The sequence below is a fragment of the Myotis brandtii genome, unplaced genomic scaffold (assembly GCF_000412655.1).
Source record: "Myotis brandtii unplaced genomic scaffold, ASM41265v1 scaffold312, whole genome shotgun sequence".
Lineage (NCBI taxonomy): Eukaryota > Metazoa > Chordata > Mammalia > Chiroptera > Vespertilionidae > Myotis > Myotis brandtii.
Genome location: NW_005361955.1, coordinates 5,051,942 through 5,074,930, shown reverse-complemented (window position 1 = coordinate 5,074,930; position 22,989 = coordinate 5,051,942). Strand labels below are relative to the sequence as shown.

The following is a 22,989-nucleotide window of genomic DNA, read 5'->3' as shown; positions in this document are numbered from 1 at the left end:
AGGCCCTGATTTGGCCTCGCACAGGTCTGACCCTCTGCGACTCTGACTCCTACCCCAAAGGAGATCCGGATTTAATTCTGGCCGCAGTTTTAACCAGCACTTGAAACTCGACCCCCTTTCCAGGCTCTCCCCTACGGGCCCCGCCCGACGCTGCTCCTACTCTCTTTCCAGGTACAACGTCGACTCCAAAACCAACATCTCCAAACCGGTGAGCGAGCGTCCCCTCGCGGTCTGGGCACACGTGCGTCGCTCAGGGTGAAACGACCCTCTTTGGAACCCTCCTACCTCTTAACCCCGACTCTACCTTCTCTGGTCCGAACCCACCCTTCCCGGCCCTTCTCCGGTTCCTGCCTCGGCTTCCCACCTGTGCCTCCTACTCAATGCTCGTCTTTCTTCTGGCCGCTGCTGGGTCCTGTAGAAGGTGAGGCTGAACCCGGCTGGACGGAGTGGGGAGGGTGGAGGTGAGGGGTGGGATGGCAACATGGAGAGCAGCTTTAAATGACAGGACCAAGAAGGGGAGCTTGCTTAGGGAACCCCCCCCCCCCCGCCCGCCCCCTGCTCTTTTAAAGCACCGGCTGGGCGGTGGTTCTTGCTATGTCCCGCCTCCTTGAAACACCCTGGTCGTTGTGGCTGGGTTGGTGTGGCCTCTTCTCCAGGGCTGGGCTGGGACTCTGCACCCCCAGCCCCTCCAGGCCTATCTGACTCCGTGTCCCTGTGCAGGATTTCCTGGGACAAGCGTTCCTGGCCCTGGGAGAGGTGATTGGAGGCCAGGGTAGCCGCGTAGAGCGACCCCTCACGTAAGCTGAACTGGAAGGAGTGAGGGGGGAAGGGTGGGTGCCTCCAAATTCTCCTCCCAAAGATCCTGCTGACCTGGTAGTAGTAGAAGCTGGGATTCCCCCTGGTCAGGAGCCTTCAATGGTTCCCATCACCCTCGAGGGGGAAGCTCTAATCTCTAGGATTGTGTTAAAGTCTATCTCAGGCCTGGCATGTCTTCTCTCTCTCCTCACTGGTTTTCTAAGTCTTTCAACCTATAAGGTCCACTTCCAAGCTCTTCTCTTCCATGAGGTTTCCACTCACTAAGTCAAGTCCTCTGGAATTTCCATTATGTACTAAATATTTATTAGCATGTTTCATATGCCATTCCCTGTGCTAGATACCAGGGATATATCCATTTCACAAATATTACTGGGCATATACTCTGTCAGCCACTGTTTAAGGGGCTTAGGCTGTAATGTGAACAGAACAAAGGTTCCTGCCCTTGGGGAGCTTATTCTAAGGAGTGGGGGGTGAGACCTACAAAATAGACATAATAAGTAAATTACATAACATATTAGACAGTAAGTGCCATGGTAAAAAGCTAAGTAGAGCAGAATTAGGGGGATTGAAACAAAATGGTTAAGTGGGCCTCTTGGAGAGGTAACTTTGGAGCAATGACCTGAAGGAAGGAGGGGAGTGAGCCATGCAGATGTCTGGAGGAGGAATATTCCAGGCAGAGGAAACTGCCAGTGCAAAAGCCTGATATGTTCAAAGAGCAGCAAGAAGCCAGTGTGGCTGGAGCCAGGGGAGCAAGGGGAAAGGAGGAAGTGATGTTGGAGAGTTAACAGTGAGGACCTTATAGCCATTGTAAGGAGTTTAGCTTTTGCTCTGAGTTGGAAGTCACTGGAGAGTTCTAAGCAGAGAAGTGACATAATATGACAATGCTTTCAAAGTATGATGCTGGCTGCTGGGTTTAGAATAGATCTTGGTACAACAAAGGTAGAAGCAAGGAGTCAACTGGAAGGCTATTATAGTAGTCCAGGGAGGTAGCAGTGAAGGAGGGGAGAAGTGGTCAGATTCTGGATATACTGTGAAGGTGGAGCCAAGTTTCTTGACAGATTGAATATGAATGTCATAGGAAAAGAGGAGTCAAGGATGACACCAAAGCCTTTGACTTGAACAACAGGATGGACGGAGTTGTCATAAACTGAGATGGTTAAAAAAAAAAAAATTCAGGGAGAAGTAAGTTGGTGGGGAATTCTATCAGAAGTTCAGTCTGACTTGTTGAATTTCATAATTTTTATTAGACATTCGAATGGAGATGTCAAGTAGACAATACGATACATGAGTCTTGCCCTAGCTGGTTTTGCTCAATGGATAGAGCATTGGCTTTTCGACTGAAAGGTTCCAGGTTCGATTCCAGTCAAGGGCACATGCCTGGGTTGCCGGGTTGCAGGCTTGATCCCCAGTAGGGGGTGTGCAGTAGGCAGCCAATCAATGATTATCATTGATGTTTCTCCCTCTCCCTTCCTCTCTGAAAACAATAATAAATTTTTTTTAAAAAGATACATGAGTCTTAGATGCTCTTTAAGGCCATAAGACTAGATAAGTGGAGAGAGAGAGGGTCAAAGACTGAGACTCCATGAGATGGAACTAGAAAAGGAGACTAAGAAGAAGCATTAGGTGGTGTTGTCCTGGAAGCAAAGTGCAAGACTTGGATCAAGGAGGAAAGTGACTACCATGTCAAAAACTTCTGCATGTTAAGTAAGGTAAGAATTAGGAATTTGCCAATGGACTTGGCAAGATAGAGGTCACTGGTGACTCTGACAAGCATAGTTTTGAAGGAGAGAGAGTTGGAGAAATTTAGAAAAGAATGAAGAGAAGGGAGTAAAGGAATCTTTCAATGGGCTTTGCTGCAAAGAATAGAAGAGAAAAGGAGGGGTGGCTAGAGGAAAGTGAGGTCAAGAATAGTTTTGTGCCTGGCCGGTGTGGCTCTGTGATGAGCATCGACCCATGAACCAAGAGATCACTGGTTCGATTCCTGGTCAGGGCACATGCCCTGCTTGCGGTGTGCAGGAAGCAGCTGATCGATGTTTTCTTCTCATCGATGTTTCTATCTCTCTATCCCTCTCCCTTCTTCTCTCTCTAAAAATCAATTTTGTAAAAAGAGAATAGTTTTTTAATTTTTTAACATGAGAAAAATTATACCACATTTGTATGTTAAAGGGAAAGACCCAGTGGAAACTGAAATAACAAAATGAGGGGGGAACTGCTGGAGTGATGTCCTTGTGTAGGTAGGCAAGAAGATGGGAATGTAGCACACAGTGGAGGGGTAAGTAGACACATGCATAGTCATTTATAGCGTTGGTAGGAAGACAGTTGTGTGGGTGAAGATACCGAGGCAGAGGAGATGTGGTGGGTCTGTGGACATTCTCTTCTGGTTGCTTCAGTCTTGTCAGTGAAATAGGAAACAAGGTCATTGGCTGAGAGTGAGGATGGGGGAGGAGGCTTTTTGGGTTTGAGGAGAGTAAAGAAGGAGTCAAACTGCCACCTAGCAGAACTGAAGAGTAAAGGATCTTGGGACCTACAGTATGACTATAGACGGACCCTCTTGAGGTTTGTGGTCATGCATTTATAATGAGACTAGCTGGCCAGTGTTGTTCAGTGATTGAGCATTGACCTATGAACCAGGAGATCTCCGTTCAATTCCTGGTCAGGGCACATGCCCGAGTTGTGGGCTTGCTACCCAGTAGGGGGTGTGCAGGAGGCAGCTGATCGAAGATTCTCTCGCATCATTGATGTTTCTATCTCTATCCTTCTCCCTTCCTCTCTGAAATCAATAAAAACATATTTTAAATATATATATAATAAAATAAGACCAATTAGAGCCCTGACTGGGATAGCTCAGTTGATTACAGCATCATCCCAATATGCCAAGGTTGTGGGTTTGATCCCAGTCAGGGCACATACAAGAATCAACCAATGCATGCATAAATAAGTGGAAGAACAAGTCAATGTTTCTCTCTCTCAAATAAATAAATAAATAAATAAATAAATAAATAAGTTTTAAGATGAGATCAGTTAGCATGATTATATGTTTTCCTCTGGTCATATCAGTTGTATCGGTGCAGTATGGGTTGGGCAGAGAATTGGGTTTAACTAGGGCAGTGGTTTTAACAAATAAGTATATTAAAGTGAGAGAAGGACAAGGGAAAAGGGTAGGATGCAAGGTAGTGACTATTATAATCACTGACTGGAAATTATATTGGGTGAGGAGGTGAGAGAGAACATCAAGAAGGTGAAAAGCAGCCGAAACCGGTTTGGCTCAGTGGATAGAGCGTCAGCCTGCGGACTAAAGGGTCCCAGGTTTGATTCCGGTCAAGGGCATGTACCTGGGTTGCGGGCACAACCCCAGTGGGGGATGTGCAGGATGCAGCTGATCGATGTTTCTCTCTCATCGATGTTTCTAACTCTCTATCTCTCTCCCTTCCTCTCTGTAAAAAATCAATAAAATATATTTTTTAAAAAAAGAAGGTGAAAAGCAGTGAGAAGGCAGTAGGATCAGTGACTTTGTCCTGGATGTGCAGGTGAAGAATCCCTGTACTCATCACACTTGTCTTTTTAAAGTACAAAAGGTCAAAGATCGAAGAAGCCAAATAAATGGTTCAAAATTCTCATTTTAAAAATGGGAAAAATCACATAGCAAGTTGGTGCCAGGACTTGAATTCGGAACACTTCTGACCTAGCTTTCCTCTCCCATACTTGGGATCCTTTTGAGGATCAGGGTTCATAGGTCCATGTAAACAAGGTTCCTGACTGTTTGGAGACCCAAGGCAAGTTGGAGATAGATGTCCTGGTATGCAACCTTCATGCACATGGGTTAGGAAAGGTTAAGGCTTCCCTTGTCTTTTTTTGTTGTTGTTAATCCATTGATTTCTAAAGAGAGTGAAAGGGAGGGAGAGGGAGAGAGAGAGACAGAAACATCAATGTGAGAAAGACATATCAATTGGTTGCCTCCTTCAGTACCTGACCTACCGGTGCTGGGGATCTAACCTACAACCGAGGTACAAATGCCCTTGCCTGGGAAATGAACCTACGACCCTTCGGCGGTGCACAGTCTGAAGCTCTAACCACTTAGAAACACCAGCCAGGGTGTCCCTTGTCTTTTTTTTTTTTGTTTAATATGTTTTTATTTATTTTAGAGAGAGGGGAAAGGAGAGGGATAGAGAGATAGAAAATATCGATGAGAGAGAAACACCATTGATCTGCTGCTTCCTGCACGCCCTCTACTGGGATTGGAGCCTGGCAACCGGGCATGTGCCCTGACTGGGAATCGAACCAGTGACCTCTTGCTTCATGGGTCACGGCTCAACTACTGAGCCACGCTGGCCAGGCTTCACTTGTCTTTTATATTTCACTCTTCACAGTCTTTGGAAAGCACAGCATCTTTGATCTGACAAATAGGCCCTTTACCCCAGGTTTGGATAGAAATTCCAGGACTTTTAAATCCTATGTCTTTCTCATTATACCATTATGAGATGCCCACCTAGGTTATATTAGCCCCAAACAAGACTATAGACCCCTCCCCAGTCAAAGTTAAGCCCTTCCCCACTAGGAGCCACTCAGGACAGAAAGGGACACACTCAGGGGACTGTCAGTAAATAGCAAAATGAATCCCTTGGCCCACCCTTGGCCCAGCCCTGCAATCCCAGATTGGCCACCCCAATCCTTGTTGCCTACTCTCCCCCCTCACAAAGAGGCTTTTTCTGCTTCCAGGGGTGTACCAGGAAAGAAGTGTGGGACCATATTGCTGACCGCAGAAGAGCTTAGCAATTGCCGGGTTAGTAAGGGCCACATGCTAGACCCAGAAGGCTTGCTTCTCTCCCCAAACTCCCTTTAGTGGACTGTCTGAGACTATGGGACATTCGAGGTCAACAGCCCAACTTCATCCCTAGGACATTGCTACCATGCAGCTGTGTGCAAACAAGCTGGACAAGAAGGACTTCTTTGGGAAATCAGACCCCTTCCTTGTGTTCTACAGGAGCAACGAGGATGGCACGTGAGTCACTACTCTCTCCAGTGGCACCCAGCCTCTCCCGCTGTGACCATGGGCCCATTAGGGTTCTTAGGTTGGGCATCATAGACTCCACCAGGACCTGAGTCCAGAATTCATTCAAGGCAGCACACAACATGTGCTTAACAAGTGGGAGAATCCCCGAAATCTCTAAGAGTATCAGGCCTTCTCTCTGGGCTCAGTCCTACCCAAAGGCAAGCTTTAATCTCTTGCTCCTCTCCAGGTTCACCATCTGCCACAAGACAGAGGTTGTGAAAAACACACTGAACCCTGTGTGGCAGCCCTTCAGCATCCCTGTGCGGGCACTGTGCAATGGAGACTATGACAGGTCTGCTTCAGCATAAGCTAGGGAGTAAGAGGACAAGGGCATGAGAGTGGGGCCCCAGAATGATGTCAGAGAGTCATAATAGTGTTAGAGGATCCTGCTCAGTGAGACAGTTTTGGGCATGGAGATGATTGGATGGAGAAGCAAATGGATAGCCACATGGATGGATAAGTGGATGGATGGATGGATGGATGGATGGATGGATGGATGGATGGGCAAATGAACAAATGAGTGAGAAGATACATGGGTGGATTGTCAGATGGATGTGTGTAGACTGGTGAATTGATGGGTGGGTATATGGATGGGTGTTATAAGAGGATTGATGGATGGGTAGAGGGGGAGATATATGGATGGATAAGTGGACTGATGGCTGGATTAGTGGATGGACAGATTATGTATAGATGAGTAAATGGATAAATAGATGGATGGCTATATGAGAGATTGGTGGGGTGGATCTCTCATTGGTGGACTACAGAGGCAGAGGGATGATTGGAAAAGCAGGAGGATAAATAAATGGAGTGATAGGTATATTGATGGGTGGACAGATGAATGGATAGTAGATGGATGGATAGATTAGTTGATGGATGAATATAAAACAGATGGACAGGGTGACCATATAAACTAATAAATGGGCAGTATGAAGATAGGTGGGTGGAAAGATGGATGGGCACAGAAATGGTTATAGATGAATGGAATATCAGATGAACAGATATCAGATGGTCAGATGTTTGGTTGGAGAGATGAATGGTCAGGCAGATGGATGCTTGCATGCATCAATGAGTCAGTGAATGGCTGCATGTATAGTTAGATGGATGGACAAAGATAGGAATTAATATGTAATTGGATTGGCGAATGTATGGGTAAATGGGTGACTAGATGGATAGATAGATGGTTGAATGGACTGCCACATAGATAGATGGACATATGGGGGTGACTTAGGCATAGCAGTTAAGAACAAGGTCTTTGGAACCAGGATGTCTGAGTTTAATCTCAGCTCAGTTATGATCCTTAGTCAAGTTACTATTTTGTTTTGTTTTTGTACTTCAGCTTCCTTATCCAAAAAGTAAGAATAATAGTACTTACTTTATAAGGTGGTTGATAAATGAGACAATCTGTGAAAGTTCTGGGAACAATGCTTGGAATATAGTAGGACGTGGTAAAGAATAGCAATAGTGGTACAAATAGCAGCAGTAGTAATAGTAGTACTGGTAGTGGCAGTAGATAGTTGGGTATTGTGCATGGATTGATGAATGAATAGATAGAATAGATGGACAAATGGGAGGAACGGTGATGGAAGGACTGATGGGTAGATGGGAAGATAATTTGTGTAAGGTAAAGGTGGGGGTGTCTCTAAGATTTGTCATACACACCCAGCCTATCTTTATCTTTTGCATTTCAGAACAGTGAAGATCGATGTGTATGACTGGGACCGGGATGGAAGGTAGAACTGCCTTCTCCTGTACTTAACCCAAACAGTTCCCTACAATGTGTAGTACATTCACTAGAACCCCCAAAGTGGCTTTGGGAACCAGGAAGGGTGATGATAGATACCAAGACCTTGGGTACAACTGATCCCCTCAGTTGTCTCTCTAGTACACGGTCTCTTCCCTTCTCTTCCCCTTAGCTTGGCCATTCTTCTGGCCCTAACACCAATGCCCTACAGCTCAAGTAGAGTAAGAGGATAGTGAGAATAAAAGTCTGTTTTTAGGCCTGGTTCCAAGCCAGCAGCAGCTGCTACTCACCCACCCCTGGCCTCATTGCAGCCATGACTTCATTGGTGAGTTCACCACCAGCTACCGGGAGCTGAGCAAGGCCCAGAACCAGTTTACAGTATATGAGGTGAGAGCTCCAGCCCTGCCCAGGTTGCCCAGGTCATCCCTCATCCCAGTGTGATCAGTCTGTAGTTCCCTCCCTCGGTTTCCCACCATCACTGTTATCTTCCTCACTTAGGTACTTAACCCTCGGAAGAAATGTAAGAAGAAGAAATATGTCAACTCGGGAACTGTGAGTGCTCCCTGGAGCTCTGACCTTCCCTGGATCCTTCTGTGTCTATCTCCATTGACATAGCATGTTGGGGGTACCAAAAGGCTGTAGGTACACATTACTTGGATTAGTAATGTTGGGCACAAAGTGGCACCATTAAGTTTTTCCTCTTTTTTTCTCAACTGTGGAAATTTTTTGATCTTTACTCTTTTTGTAGAATATATTTTTTAAAAATCTAAATTGTATTTCCCAATTTAATATACCTTTGGAAATCCAAATATGTTTCCGACAGCTTCCTCTTTTTGCCCTTTCCGAAATTGGAGAAGGTGGGTCAGGGTGTGGCAGGGGTGGCATCATGGGTCTCTTTCCCTTCTGCCACTCCAACTGCCCTTTCCAAAGTAGCAGGGCTGCCTTTTCTATCCCACAGGTGACACTGCTCTCTTTCTCTGTGGACTCTGAATTCACTTTTGTCGATTACATCAAAGGAGGGTGAGTTACAGGCTAAGCTTTGGGCTAAACGAGTTCCTCCCAGTTCTGAGCCTCAGTTTTTTTATTTATGAATTGTCAGGGTCCAATGAGATCATGAAAACAAACTTTAAAACACTTGGCAAACTATAAAGCACTCTGTAAAACGCATAGTGTTCTCGAGGCTTCATCCCTGGCTCTCAGACTCCCTTGAAGTCATGGCTTAAATGAGGCCATGGATGAGCAGCACCTGGTGCTGGCTTAGAGCCAGTCCTAAGATTCCAGACCAGTGGCCTTCAAAGGTGGCCCCAGTAATCTGACTGGGACCTATACAAAGTTATGTCTAGGCAAGAGGGGAGAGGTCAAGAGAGAGGGAAAGCCCAAGCAGACTATAGGGACATTCTGCTTGGTTCAGTGGAGGCAGGCAGACCTGAGAAAGGTGCTTTGCTTCTCTGATCCTTGCTTTTCTCCTATGTAATATGGAGATGTTAATTACTACTTTCAGGCTATAGTAAGGATTAAGTTAAATTACATGTAATACACTTGTCATACAGTAGGCATTTAATTCTGCTACCCAAAGTGTGCTCCATGGACCAGCAGCATCTGCATCACTTGGAAGTTTGTTAAAAATATAGAATCTCAGGTTCCAATTAGATAATCCAGATTAGAATATATATTTTAATATGATCCCCAGGTGGTTCATATGCACACTAGTGTTTGAGAAATTCTGGTATAATAAGTATTGGTCCCTCACTTCTCAATCCATCTATTTCCCTGACAGGACTCAGCTGAACTTCACAGTAGCCATTGACTTCACAGCTTCTAATGGTGAGGCATGGTTTGGGGAATGGGATGTGTAGGAAGCCCTTAGGATTGGTCTGGATTCCAAGCTAGGGATAAGAGTTCATGTACCCAGTAAGCCGAGGCTTGAGGCAAAGCCCAGTGAGGCTGGTACTGGGCAGGAATGTTGGGGAGAGATTATTGGGCGTAAGGGTGAGCAGAGGGTATAGGAAAATAAGTGTGTGAATGGATCAGGAAAGTTGAAAGGACAGATAGTTCAAGAGGTGGATGAGTAAATGAATGAATGGGAGAGAATAGGGGTATAAGGACAGATGGATAGAGGAATGGGTGGTGAGTGATGACTGGTTGGGTAGACAGATGAACAGAGAGGGTAGATGTGTTCGTAAGAACAATAGGATGCCTGGATGAGTATGTGGGTGGGTAAATGGACAGATGTTTAAATTAGGGGCAACAATGGGTAAGTAGATGGGGAATGAATGAGTGGACAGGTGGATGGATCCATATGAGGATAGGCAAGTGAATAAATGGAATGGATAGGGATGAATGGATGGGTGGACAGATGAATATGGCTGTATGGATGGATGGAAAAGAAAGAAATGGCAGGTGGACAAGTGGATGGATGGATGGTTGGATAAGAGAATGAAAAGGCAGATGGATATAGGTAGACAGATGGATTTATGCTAGTGGGTGGGTGAATGTGTGGATAGGTAGATAAATTTATGGATAAATGTAAGGGTTGGTGGGTGGACAGATGGACAAATGAATATATGGATGATTGGGTAAAATAATAAGGGAGTACATGGGTAAAGGGTGGATGAATGGATAGATGTATGGATGCATACCAGGGTAGGCAGATGAAGAAATGCATGAGCAAGGTGACTATAAGGCTGGGGCTCCTGTGTCCCTACAGGAAATCCCCTGCAGCCAACCTCCCTGCACTACATGAGTCCCTACCAGCTCAGCGCCTATGCCATGGCTCTCAAGGCAGTGGGAGAAATCATCCAGGACTATGACAGTGACAAGCTCTTCCCAGCCTACGGCTTTGGGGCCAAGCTGCCCCCAGAGGGACGGATCTCCCATCAGTTCCCCCTGGTATGGTATGGGCCAGAGCCTACACTTCATGCCCTGGCATCTGGCCCACCCAAGTTGACAAATTTCTTCTATTTACATTTCTTCTAAGGGTCATGGACCTGCAGAGGAGCAGGAAGCTATGATAGGGGAGAAGAGCAGGGAGGGGGAGCAGGGCTGGAGTTTGGTGGGCGGGGCATGAAAAGAGAGTGATGATAAAACGAAGGAGTGAGCTTGGATCAGAGCACTACTGGGTGTACCCTGCACGGGCCCAGCCCAGCAGGGCATCTTTCCTGACAGAACAACAATGATGAGGACCCCAACTGTGCGGGCATTGAGGGTGTGCTGGAGAGCTACTTCCAGAGCCTGCGCACAGTGCAGCTCTACGGGCCCACCTATTTTGCTCCTGTCATCAACCAGGTGGCCAGGTAAGATAACTTGATGGAGTTTGAGGAGAACAAGGGGACCCAGACAGGGGACTGACTTCCCAAGGATAGTTAGAACCATTCTTAGTGAACTTGGGCTTTGGGGAGAGGGTGAAAGTTTGTGTTAGCCAGCCCTTGGTATAAAGAGGTTATATATGCCTTATTCTGGGTCAGAGAGGGTATCAGCAAACTACCCCAGCCCCACTCCCTGGGAACAACTGAAACATCAAGTTTGGGGGAGAGAAAGGCCTATAGCACAACAGTTAAGTTACAAGCTTTGGCATCAGATCTGGAAGTGATCCTGTTTCCACCACTCACTATGTGACTTATACAATTTAGCCTCTCTAAGCCTCCATTATGGGTGTAATAATGGATAACAATAGCCCCTTCTTTATAGAGTTATTGGGAGGTTGCAGTTAGATAGCAATGTAAGAATTATTAGCACAGCCCTGACCGGTTTGGCTCGGTGGATAGAGCGTCGGCCTGCAGACTGAAGGGTCCCAGGTTCGATTCCAGGCAAGGGCATGTACCTTGGTTGCGGACACATCCCCAGTGGGGGGTGTGCAGGAGGCAGCTGATTGATGTTTCTCTCTCATCGATGTTTCTAACTCTCTATTCCTCTCCCTTCCTCTCTGTAAAAAATCAACAAAATATATTTTTTTAAAAAAAGAATTATTAGCACAAAGCCCTGGCTGGGTAGCTCAGTTGGTTAGAGCGTCATGCCAATACTCCAAGGTTGCAGGTTCAATTCCCGGTCAGGGTACATACAAGAAGCAATCAATGAATGCATAATCATAAATTTAAAAAATTTTAATGATGGTAAAAAAAAAAAGAAAAAATAATTATTAGTACAGTGTCTGACCATAGTAAGTGCTCAATAAAAAACAGATTAAAAAACATAAGAGTGCCCTAGCTGGTTTGGCTTAGTGGATGGAGTGTTGGCCTGCGGACTGAAGGGTCCTGGGTTCGATTCCAGTCAGGGGCACATGTTGCAGGCTTGTTCCCCTGTGGCGGGGCATGCAGGAGGCAGCTGATCGATGGTTCTCTCTCATCATTGATGTTTCTATCTCTCTCTCCCTCTCCCTTCCTCTTTGAAATCAATAAAAATATATTTTAAAAAATAAATTAATAAAAAATATAAGAGTATGCCCTGGCTGGTTTGGCTCAGTGCTTAGAGTATCCACCCATGGACCGAAAGGTCGTGGGTTTGATTCCTGATACATACCTGGGTTGCAGGTTCATTCATTTCCCTGCCTGGTTCGGGCACATATGGGAAGCAACCAATTGATGTTTCTCTCTCACATCCATGTCTCTCTCTCTAAAATCAATAAAAACATATCCTCAGGTAAGGATTTAAAAAACAAATAAAAATATGAGTAACCCCAATTTTTTAAACAGACTTTAAATATGTTTTTATTGATTTTTTAGAGAGAGAAGAAGGGAGAGGGAGAGGGAGAAAGATAGAAACATCAATGATAGAGAAACATTGATCGGCTGCTTCCTGCATGCCCCTACTGGGGATCTAGCCTGCAACCTGGGCGTATGCCGACAGGGAATCAAACCAGCAACCTCTTGGTGCATGGGTCGATGCTCAACCACAGAGCCACACAGGCCAGGCAGTAACTCCAAATTTTCAGACTAAAAATAAACAAAATAAAGTCCAGATCACATATCAAATTATTTTGTAAATGCAAATTAAAAAATGACAGAACTAAAACTAAACATGTATCAATAAACACAAGTTGGATAAGCTCACCTACTAAAGGAAAAATACTCTCTGATTAAATTTAAAAATAAGTCATACTAAATGCTGAATAGAAGAGACCAACTAAAACTAAGTACCTCAGAAAGCTTGAAAGTAAAAATATGAAATAAAGAAACAAAACTAGTCCTGGCTGGTTTGGCTCGATGGATAGAGTGTTGGCCTGGGAACTAAGGGGTCCTGGGTTCAATTCCGGTCAGGGGCCCATGCCTGGGTTGCAGGCTTGACCCCCAGTGGGAGGTGTTCAGGAGGCAACCAATCAATGATTCTCTCTCATCATTGATGTTTCTATCTCTCTCTCCCGTCCTCTCTGAAATCAATAAAATATATATTATAAAAAAAAGAAACAAAATTAATAAAAGTGGAAGGATTTCAGGGAGATTTATATGTCCATAGACTTCCTTTTTCCCTAGTAAAAAATTATTTTTTAATTCATAATAAGGATGATAGTTTCTTTAATTATAAAAGTAATATAATACATAACATTGCTATAGAAAATTTCAAGAATGGAGAAATAAGAAATCACCCAGAATACTGCCCAACATATATATGTATGTATTTTGACAGTCTTTTCCTTATGCATCCATAATTGCAGTCAAATTACATATAATATTTCACTACTGATTTTTTCACTTAATAGTAGAGCCTGAGCATATTCTTTAGTTGTTATTAAACAGATTCCTTAAATATTATCTTGGAAAAGTTCACTCATTCATTCATTCATTCATTCATTTAATAAACATTAAGAAGCCCTAACCGGTTTGGCTCAGTGGATAGAGAGTCGGCCCACAGACTGAAGGGTCCCAGGTTTGATTCTGGTCAAGGACACCTACCTCGGTTGTGGGCTTGATCCCTGGCCCTGGTCAGGCTGAGGGCAGAGGCAACCAATTGATGTGTCTCTCTCACATCAATTTTGCTCTCTCTCTGTCTCTCCCCCTCCCTTCCACTCTCTTTAAAAATCAATGGAAAAATATGCTCGGGTGAGAATGAACAAATAAATAGATAAACATTAAGAAAAGGAGCAATGTAACATGAATGTGGAGTCAGACTAGGTCATACACACACTCTACCTCTTATAGCTGTTTGACTCTGGGCAAGGCTCTTAACTTCCCTGTGTCTGTTTCCTCAGTTGTACAATGGTGATAATAATATCCATATCACAGGGTTGTGAAGACTAAGTTAACATCTGTCAAGCACTTAGAACAGTGCCTGCCACATCATAAGTACTATAGATGTTAGCTATTACTGTTACTATTATTATAGTTATTACTATTCAGAGGGCATCAGCTGTGAGCTCAGTTCTCTGCTGAGGCACTGGAGACTCACAGATGAATCAGATTTAATCTCTGCCCTTGGGAGTTCCCACCGTGGTGCAAGAGACAGAAATATAAATAAATCATTACCTTCTGTAGGCTAGAGCTTCCCAGACTTTTCCAGCAAGTCGCCTGTCAGCAAAGGCAAGTGACTGCTTCCCCCAGGGGAATCTGGGGGCACAGCTGAAAGCAGCCAGACTGAACATGTCTTTGAAGTCCCCATGTTTTATCTTAAAAATTCACACACATTTTACATTCTTCTCACACTGTGTCCATGTTTGCTTTAATTTAGAAAAAAAGGTATTTTAAGTGTACATAGAGTCATCTAGCTTTATCCACATGATCATACAGTACAATGGATGGGACATGTATTCTGTTGCCTTGGGTCCCCCTAGGCACACAAGTTGGTACCCAAATGGGTGTGAGAACAGCCCATTTCAGTGGGCGATATCCTAGAAGGCAGAGGGAGAGGAGGGGAGGGTATAACCTAGTCTGAGAAATCCAAGGCAGCCTTCTCATGAAGGGGGCTGCCACTCTGGGTCTAGAGGGTAAGTTGAACTTTATCAGAGAATGGAGTAGAGTAGTTCTGACAGAACTACTCAGCACAAACTGAGCCATAGCTATTTGAATTCTAGGGGAGGGTATAACCTAGTCTGAGAAATCCAAGGCAGCCTTCTCATGAAGGGGGCTGCCACTCTGGGTCTAGAGGGCAAGTTGAACTTTATCAGAGAATGGAGTAGAGTAGGTCTGACAGAAGGACCACATGTGAAAAGCACAGAGGTGTGAAGGGGCAAGCTCAGGAAAGAGTGAACAGTATACTAGGATCAGAATGTGCCATGTATGTGGAATGGAGGAGTATCCGAAGAACAGCCTGGGAATGGAGAGGCATCAAGAGGAAGAACAGCCTGGGAATGGAGAGAGGGCATCAAGAGCTCAGGCGTTAGGCTCAGTTGGTCAAGCATGGAGTTGGACCATGGCCTCACCATCCCTTGAGGATGCTACTTAATGTCTCTGAACTTCAATTCTCTCATTTAAAAAATAGGAATAAAAATGTGCCTACCTTATAGAATGATTATAAGGATTAAATTACAAGTGTGCAGCTAAGGGTGTTTTTTAAAATATATTTTTATTGAAGGGAGAGGGAAAGAGAGATAGAAACATCAGTGATGGAGAAAGAATCATTGACTGGCTGCCTCCTACACGCCCCCCCTACTGGGGATCGAGCCTGCAACCCTCACATATGCCCTGACCAGGAATCGAACTGTGACCTCCTGGTTCATAGGTCGACACTCAACCACTGAACCATGATGACCAGGCTGCAGCTATGATTTTAATGATCATAGATGACTCTGCATTTTTTACCATCCAGTAGCCAAGTGGGGCACAGACTGGCCTCCCCAGCCAGTCACCCATCTCAGAGGTCTAAATGGCCTTGGTAATGCCAGGTGTCTACAGAGACGTACCTCCCATTGCCCCTGGCTCACAAATCCCTTCATGTGTGGGCCTTCACCCACGGTACCAGCCTCATCTCGCTCCTGTAGTCCTACGTATGCCACTAGAACATATATCTTGGTTTGCACATGCAAACCTCTCTCGGAACACTTTTCCTTTTACCTCCCCTCCCTCCTCCCACTCCTCTCTTCTACCTCGGCAACATCTTCATCTGGCTAACTTGTACTCATTTTTGTCTTAGGTTAGATGTTACGTCCTCAAAGCCCTAACCTCAATGTATCATAATGGTATAAGCATTCACCTCCCCAGGACAATATCCTATTCTCTGCTGCATGCTTAGCACTGAGCTTGGTGCCTGACACACAGCCAGTGTGCAATGATATTTGTAAAATCAGTGACAGGAAATGGTACCAGTCCGGCCTATGAAGAGGCTGTGGCCAGAATTCAGAAAGGGAACAGGGGCTGCTAAGGAAGATTATAACCCAATCCCACCCTAGGCACTGGGCAAACTGAGCCATAGCTATTTGAGTTCTCCACCATGCTTTCCTCTGATTTTTAGATATTAGGCTTAAATACCAGCACAGTCCAATAGAACTTTCTGTGATGATAGAAATGTTCTGTAACTGTGATGTCCAATATGGTCACATATGGACACTGAACACTTGAAACATAGGGTGAATAAGGAACGAAATGTTTAATTCTATTTAACTTAATTCACTTACATTTCAATAGCCATATGTGGCTAGGAATACTTTAATGGATAGTGTAGTTCCATCCTTTCCAGCACACACAGGGCTTGAGAATGGATGTCAGGAGACCTGGCTCTACCATGGCCTTTGCTGATTCAGACTATGCCAGGAATCCCTACGATACACCCTCACAGCAGTGTCCTTTTCTAACACAGCACTCATAATAAGTGTAATTTTATACCCATTTCAGTGATTCTTGAATCAATATCTGCCTCCCATTGAGAGGGCTGGGATAGACTTGTTTTTTCTCGTGGTGTACCTTCAGTGCCTAACACAGAACCTACCATATTACGTGCTCCATAAATGTTACGGGCAGACAGTGGCAGGCACTCAGGTCTGGGGAAGGAGCATGAGCTTCAGAAGCCCCAATCCTTGCCTGGCACTTACACGCTGCCTGTGGAAGCTCTAGGAGTGGGGTGTTCTCATTGGTCTCTCTGGGCTTTCAGCTGGATTCTGTTCTTGGCCTCTCACCCAGGGCTGCAGCCAAAATCTCTGATGGTTCCCAGTACTATGTCCTGCTCATCATCACCGATGGAGTCATCTCTGACATGACACAGACCAAGGAGGCCATTGTCAGTGTGAGTCTGAGGAGGAGGACTTGGCAGGGAGGGGTCACTGTTAATAACTGTGAAGGGATTGAGATTTTAACTTAATATTTATTAAATTAAGTAATACTTGTCAAGAGGTTTAAAGCTAACAATTTAGCCTGCCAGTTTCATGAATGCTAGCAAAAGACACAAGACTTGTGGAACAGGGACAAAGAACTCTGTTATTCCCAGCAATAGCAGTAGCTCAAGTATCAGCATTTTCTCTTATTCTCTAAGCCCCAATTCCCACAAGATGATGTTAAGAGGGCCAGATGACACCTGCATCCAGTCAGCTGCATTATAGAACAGAAACCCTGAGCTTAGGAAACACTTATGTTTTATAATGGGCAGTAATGTTTGGAAGACAGGCCTGGGTGCCCAGTTTCTCCACTTTGTTCCAGTGTGAGACATTTTATTATACTGGGCACTAAACAAAGGTGCCCTTGGCTCTAAAGAAAGACACTATATCTTTGACATGCAGACACCCTTGCAAAAATAGTCTGGAACAAAGGAAATCAGTGCCTCTACTTGCAAGATGTGCAGAAATATAACACATGCACAAAAAATTGCTTTCAACAGTCACTTCCCTTATTATGGCTACTCACCCCAGACATTCATCCTCTTTCCCTCACAGGCCTCCTCACTGCCCATGTCTATCATTATTGTTGGTGTGGGACCAGCCATGTTTGAGGGTGAGTAGGATGGGGGTTGTCCCTGAGTGGGACCAATAATTGGGGAAAATAAAGGAGAAACTGGGCACCCAGGCCTGCCCCTCCCCAAAAAATACGATGGATGTCTGTGTTGGACCTTGGCCAAGTCACAGACCTTTTCTGAACCTGTTTCTTCATCATAACCAAGGCTGTTGATCTGAATACTTCCCTTTTGGGATTTCTGGGAGGATGGAATGTGTGGAAAGACATAATAATAATGCCATAGCAATGCCTAATAATTGCAGGACTTTGACAATCATGAGGCATTCTCATGATGACTCTGAAAGGGAGCTAAGAGGGAAGGGGCCGCATGGGTTGGTTGGTGTGGGAGAGGTCAATCAGCTGAGGGGTGTCTTTTTTACAGCAATGGAAGAGTTGGATGGTGATGATGTACGTGTATCCTCTAGGGGCCGCTATGCTGAGCGAGACATCGTTCAGGTAGACCTGACCAGGGAGAGGAAGTCATGGAGCTGAAAGGCATGATGGGAAGGAGAGACTAAGTTGGCAGCCATTCTTTCTTCTGCCTTCTTAATCACCCACCTTTCACCCCTCACTCTTTTAGCCCTCCTGCTTTCACTGAACAAAATCTTGGTGAGAAACAGGCAGGTTGCTATAGCCATTATGGATCCATAGTGTAGATCCCCAAGGCCTCTGCCTTCTAATGGAGGCAACCAATAATAATCACACAGCTGAATATCTCATTAGGTTGTGATAAGTGCTCCAGAGGAACAGCAAATGCCACTGTGAGAGTCTGTAACAAGGACCTGTCTTAGGTAGGGTAGTCAGGGAAGGCTTCTTTGAGGAAATTACATTTGAGCTGAAACCTATAAGCATTACAGGCAGAGGAACAGCATGAAAGAAGGCCCTGAGGCTCAGAAGAATTGGTCCAATCATGGAAAAGGCAAGAAACCAGGGTAACAGGATCACAGTGAGTAAGAGAAAGGGGAAGCCAAGGCTATGCCGATCATGGTGAGGATTTGGGGTTTTGTTCTTTAAAAATAGGAAAGCTCTTGAATGATTTCATATAGGGAAGTGAGATGGTCAGACTTCCATTTTAAGAGGACCTCTGCTTCATGGAGAGTGGACTGTAGCAGGGCGAGAGAGAAGGGCTGTAGACTCATTAGTGAAGAAGCCTTTAAGTAGTAGAGGGAAGGCAATAGGGCTCTGGATGGGAATACAGTGGGGCCCTGACTTACGAGTTTAATTCGTTCCGAGACCGAGCTCCTTAAGGAGCTCGTTAAGGAGCTCATTAACTCAAATTACTCTGTCAACTCAATGCAAAAAATCGGCCGAGAGACAGCTGGTATCTCAAAAAACTCGTTAGTCGGGCCACTCGTAAGTCAAGGCCCCACTGTAGAAGCAGTGAAGATAGAAGCAGGTTCAAACGATTATTTAAGAAAACGTTTAGAACAGCTGACTATTTGATAAAATGGTGATGGTGAGTGAGTGGAGCTTCAGGATGATTCTCAGTTTTCTAGCTTGAGCAACTGGGTAATAGTCCCATTAACTGGGAAGGGAAAGCTGAAGGAGGAGCAGATTTGGCAGAAAGGATTAGAATTCAGTTGTGAACACATTGGATTCGAGGTATCTAAGACAACTGAATAGAGATATGATACGAGCAACTAAATACGTGGTTCTGAACATTTAAGAAGAGGCTAGGGATGAATATATAAATTTGGGAGTCATCAGGGAACAGTTTTTAAAGTGACGGGAGTGTATAAAATCACCTAGGAAGAGACTTGAGAGAGAAGGAACCAGGTTTAGAGATTAGCTAGAACTCAGAGGAATGGGGGGAGAGGGAAGCTTATCCAGAAAGGCAGGAGAAAATCCAGCAATGTGGTGTGTCAAGAGTGGGATGTGTCCAGGAAGATCATGATCAAATGTAATGGAGAGAGAAGTAAAATGAGGACTGACAATTACTACCCATTGGACTGATTTGGGAACATGGGGCTATTGACAACAGTACCAAAAGCAGTTTCGGTAGATTGTGTGAAGTCAAACTGGAGTGAGTTGAGGATGAATAGAAGGTGAAAAAAAAATGGGTGGAAAGAAAGCAATATCTCCCAGGTTAGAGGGATATTTGGAAAGAGATGTTAGGATCAAAGAGGAAGCCTTTCTACTGCCCCTCTTCCCCACTCCCCTCTCCTGGCCACCACTCACACCTGATTGTCTGTGCCTGTCCTAGTTCGTCCCATTCCGAGACTATGTCGACCGATCAGGGAACCATGTGCTGAGCATGGCCCGACTAGCCAAGGATGTGCTGGCGGAGATCCCGGAGCAGCTGCTGTCCTATATGCGCACCAGGGACATCCAGCCTCGCCCCCCACCCCCTCCCAACCCCAGTCCGACCCCAGCCCCAGAGCAGCCCTAAGGAGCCTACTTATCCAATGCCTGCAATCTGCCCATCTGCCCACCCACTGCTTCTGCTGAAAGCCAGAGGCACCTGGAGCCCTGGAACCCATTGGAAGGCCAGCTTGGAGGATCAGTGCTGGCTGGTCAAGTCCTCCACTCCCTCACCCACAGAAGGGCCTTGCACTGTCACCACCTCCCTGCCTTCATGCCAATAATAAAGCTGATAATAATAATTACTCTACCTCTGTCTCATGGGTCTTGGGGAGGGAGACTAGGGGACCCAGGGCCTTGGCACCGAACCAAAAGGAGGGAACAAAGATTGCTTCAGCTAGGGTTTATTCGCATCCTAATACACAATCATCCAATCATTTCGTCAGACATTCTTGAAACACTTTCAGAAGTGATAAGTAAAACTGTGTGTATGTTTTTGCTGACAGAGGAGACAGGCCATAGTGTTCGTCAGACTATTTTAAAAAATATATATTTCTTTATTGATTTTTTAAAATTTTGTTTTATTGCTTAAAATATTACAAAGAGTAGTACATATGTCTCCTCTTTGTCTTGTGTCCACTGGTTATGCTTATATGCATGCATACAAGTCCTTTGGTTGATCTCTTACCCGCCTCCCCTACAACCCTCCCCGGCCTTCCTGCTGTAGTTTGACAGTCTGTTCGATGCTGCTCTGCCTCTGTATCTATTTTTGTTCATCAGTTTATAATGGTCTTTATTATCCATAAACGAGTGAGATCATGTGGTATTTTTCTTTCATTGACTGGCTTATTTCACTTAGCATAATGTCTTTATTGATTTTTAAGAGAGGAAGGGAGAGGGAGAGAGAGAGAGAAACATCAGTGATGAGAGAGGATCACTGATTGGCTGCCTCCTGCACGGCCCCTATTGGGGATGGAGCCCACAACTGAGGCATGTGTCCTTGGCCTGAATCAAACCTGGGACCCTTCAGTTCGCAGGCTGACACTCTATCCACTGAGCAAAACCGGCCAGGGCTCATCAGACTCTTAAAGGGGTTCCTGAATTCAAAAGAGATCAGAATTTTTTGTTTGTTTGTTTGTTTTGTTAATCCTCACCCAAGGATATTTTTTCCATTAATTTTTAGAGAGAGTGGAAGGGAGGGGGAGAGACAGAGAAAAACATCGATGTGAAAGAGATACACTGACTGGTTGCCTCCCACACACACTCCAAACCAGGGCCAGGGATTGAGCCTGCAACCTAGGTACCTGCTCTTGATCAGACTCGAACCCAGGACCCTTCAGTACTCCGACCGTTGCTCTAATCACTGAGTGACTGACTAGGACAAAAGGGGTCAGCTTTAAAATGACTATATTGCCCTGACTGGTTTGGCTCAGTGGATAGAGCGTCGGCCTTCGGACTGAGGGGTCCTGGGTTCGATTCCGGCCAAGGGCATGTGCCTTGGCTGCGGGCACATCCCCAGTGGGGGGTGTGCAGGAGGCAGCTGATTGATGTTTCTCGCTCATCGGTGTTTCTCTCTATCCCTCTCCCTTCCTCTCTGTAAAAAATCAATAAAATATATTAAAATGACTATATTAACTCTGTTTTCATCCATTTAGTCTGAGTTTTCTGAATGAGGATAATAAAAACAGCTAATATTTTGAGTATTCATTACATATCATACACTATACTAGGTGACTTATAAGCATCATCTATTTAATCCTCACAACAATCCTGTGAGGTAGGACTATATTTTCTCTCCATTTAACAAATGAGGAAACTGAGGTTCAGAGTGACTAAGTCGCTTATTGAAGAGAACTCTTCAGTTTGACTCCAGATCCCAAGATCTTAACCAGCAAACATCTTCCTTGAGTGTCGATTTTATTAAAGATGGTTTGTTTGTTTTTTTGGAAAACACTGTATACAAAAACATACATTATAGTGGGTCGAATGCAAGGTTTGCAATAACATAAAATAGAAGTTTCCAGATCCTTTGGGCTTTGCCCCAAAACCCTGAAAGACTCTTTCATACTCCTCTTTGATGGCAAAACTGGAGGCTTAGTGATAAGCATGTTTAACAAATGGACTCTCCCTAGCACCAAAGTTCTCCAAAGCCCCCAAGAACTATCAATAAAGCTTTGGAGCTGCGTTTTACAAGAAATTTGAGGTAGGAAGAATTTAACAACTTGCCCTAGTTCAGGGGTGGGCAAACTTTTTGACTCGAGGGCCACAATGGGTTCTTAAACTGGACCGGAAGGCCGGAACAAAAGCATGGATGGAGTGTTTGTGTGAACTAATTCCTCTGGAAGGTCGTCTGGAAGGTCGTTGGGCTGTCTGGTCTAATTAGCATATTATGCTTTTATTATTATAAATGGGAGTGAGAGTCCCTGGCCGGTTTGGCTCAGTGGCTAGAGTGTCGGCCTGCAGACTGAAGGGTCCTGGGTTCAATTCCGGTCAAGGGCACATGCCTGGGTTGGGGGCTCCATCCCGGGTGGGGGGCATGCAGGAGGCAGCCAATCAATGATTCTCTTTCATCATTGATGTTTCTATCTCTCCCTCTCTAAAATAAATATAAAAAAAATAAAATTTATTGATGAGAGAAACATTGACCTGTTGTCCCACACACCTATGCATTCATTGGTTGATTCCTGCACGTGCCCTGACCTGGACAGAGCCAGCAACCCAGGTGCATCTGAACGATGTCAGAGCCCAGTTCTGAGATCATCTCCCACCCGGCAAACCGTAGCCCTGATACATATCTCCGCCAACCTACAGGGTTCCAGGTATCCGAATCCCATTTTACCGTAGACAAGCCCTTTCGCGCTCCCACAGCCCTCTGCAACTCCCCAAATCCGGTCCCTTCTTTCGGATCCACACCTTGCCTCCAGTCTTGCTCCATTCCCTTTCCCAAGCTCCTTCCCTTTCCTTCAGCCACGCCCCTAACCCGGTACCGCCTTTTCCGTCTAGTTCCGCCCCTTTCCCTTTCCCAAGTCCCGCCCCTTCCTTGAAGCCTCGCTTCGTTTTCCCCAGGTCCATCCTTTCTTCCAATCCCAGCTCCACCTTCCACACCCATCCAAAGCCCCGCCCTTAGTTTCCTGAGGCCCCACTCCGGTTTAGCCTCACTCTTTGCCCCGGTTCAGTCCCTATTCTCCTAGCCAGGAGGTATTTTACATGTGACCCCGCCCCTCTAAAGCCCGCCC

At 45.2% G+C, this 22,989-nt stretch overlaps 1 protein-coding gene across 2 annotated transcripts in view; it reads left to right on the top strand.

Moving 5' to 3' along the window:
* Positions 1-20,063, top strand: part of CPNE9 (copine family member IX) — a 21,598-nt gene extending 1,535 nt beyond the window's left edge. Inside the window, exons 5-21 of one of the 2 annotated variants that reach the window (XM_005870103.2) lie at positions 172-208; positions 419-421; positions 721-797; positions 5,533-5,596; positions 5,712-5,815; positions 6,054-6,158; positions 7,555-7,596; positions 7,919-7,994; positions 8,106-8,159; positions 8,566-8,627; positions 9,385-9,431; positions 10,315-10,496; positions 10,773-10,900; positions 16,649-16,751; positions 17,395-17,452; positions 17,835-17,908; positions 19,656-20,063. In XM_005870103.2, coding sequence (XP_005870165.1) covers positions 172-208; positions 419-421; positions 721-797; positions 5,533-5,596; positions 5,712-5,815; positions 6,054-6,158; positions 7,555-7,596; positions 7,919-7,994; positions 8,106-8,159; positions 8,566-8,627; positions 9,385-9,431; positions 10,315-10,496; positions 10,773-10,900; positions 16,649-16,751; positions 17,395-17,452; positions 17,835-17,908; positions 19,656-19,841 — 1,402 coding nt within the window. In that variant the 3' untranslated portion in view covers positions 19,842-20,063. Of the gene's footprint in view, positions 1-171; positions 209-418; positions 422-720; positions 798-5,532; positions 5,597-5,711; positions 5,816-6,053; positions 6,159-7,554; positions 7,597-7,918; positions 7,995-8,105; positions 8,160-8,565; positions 8,628-9,384; positions 9,432-10,314; positions 10,497-10,772; positions 10,901-16,648; positions 16,752-17,394; positions 17,453-17,834; positions 17,909-19,655 lie in introns of those variants that run through there. The other variant, XM_014542775.1, reaches the window with a different exon arrangement.
* Positions 20,064-22,989: the final 2,926 nt, after the last annotated feature.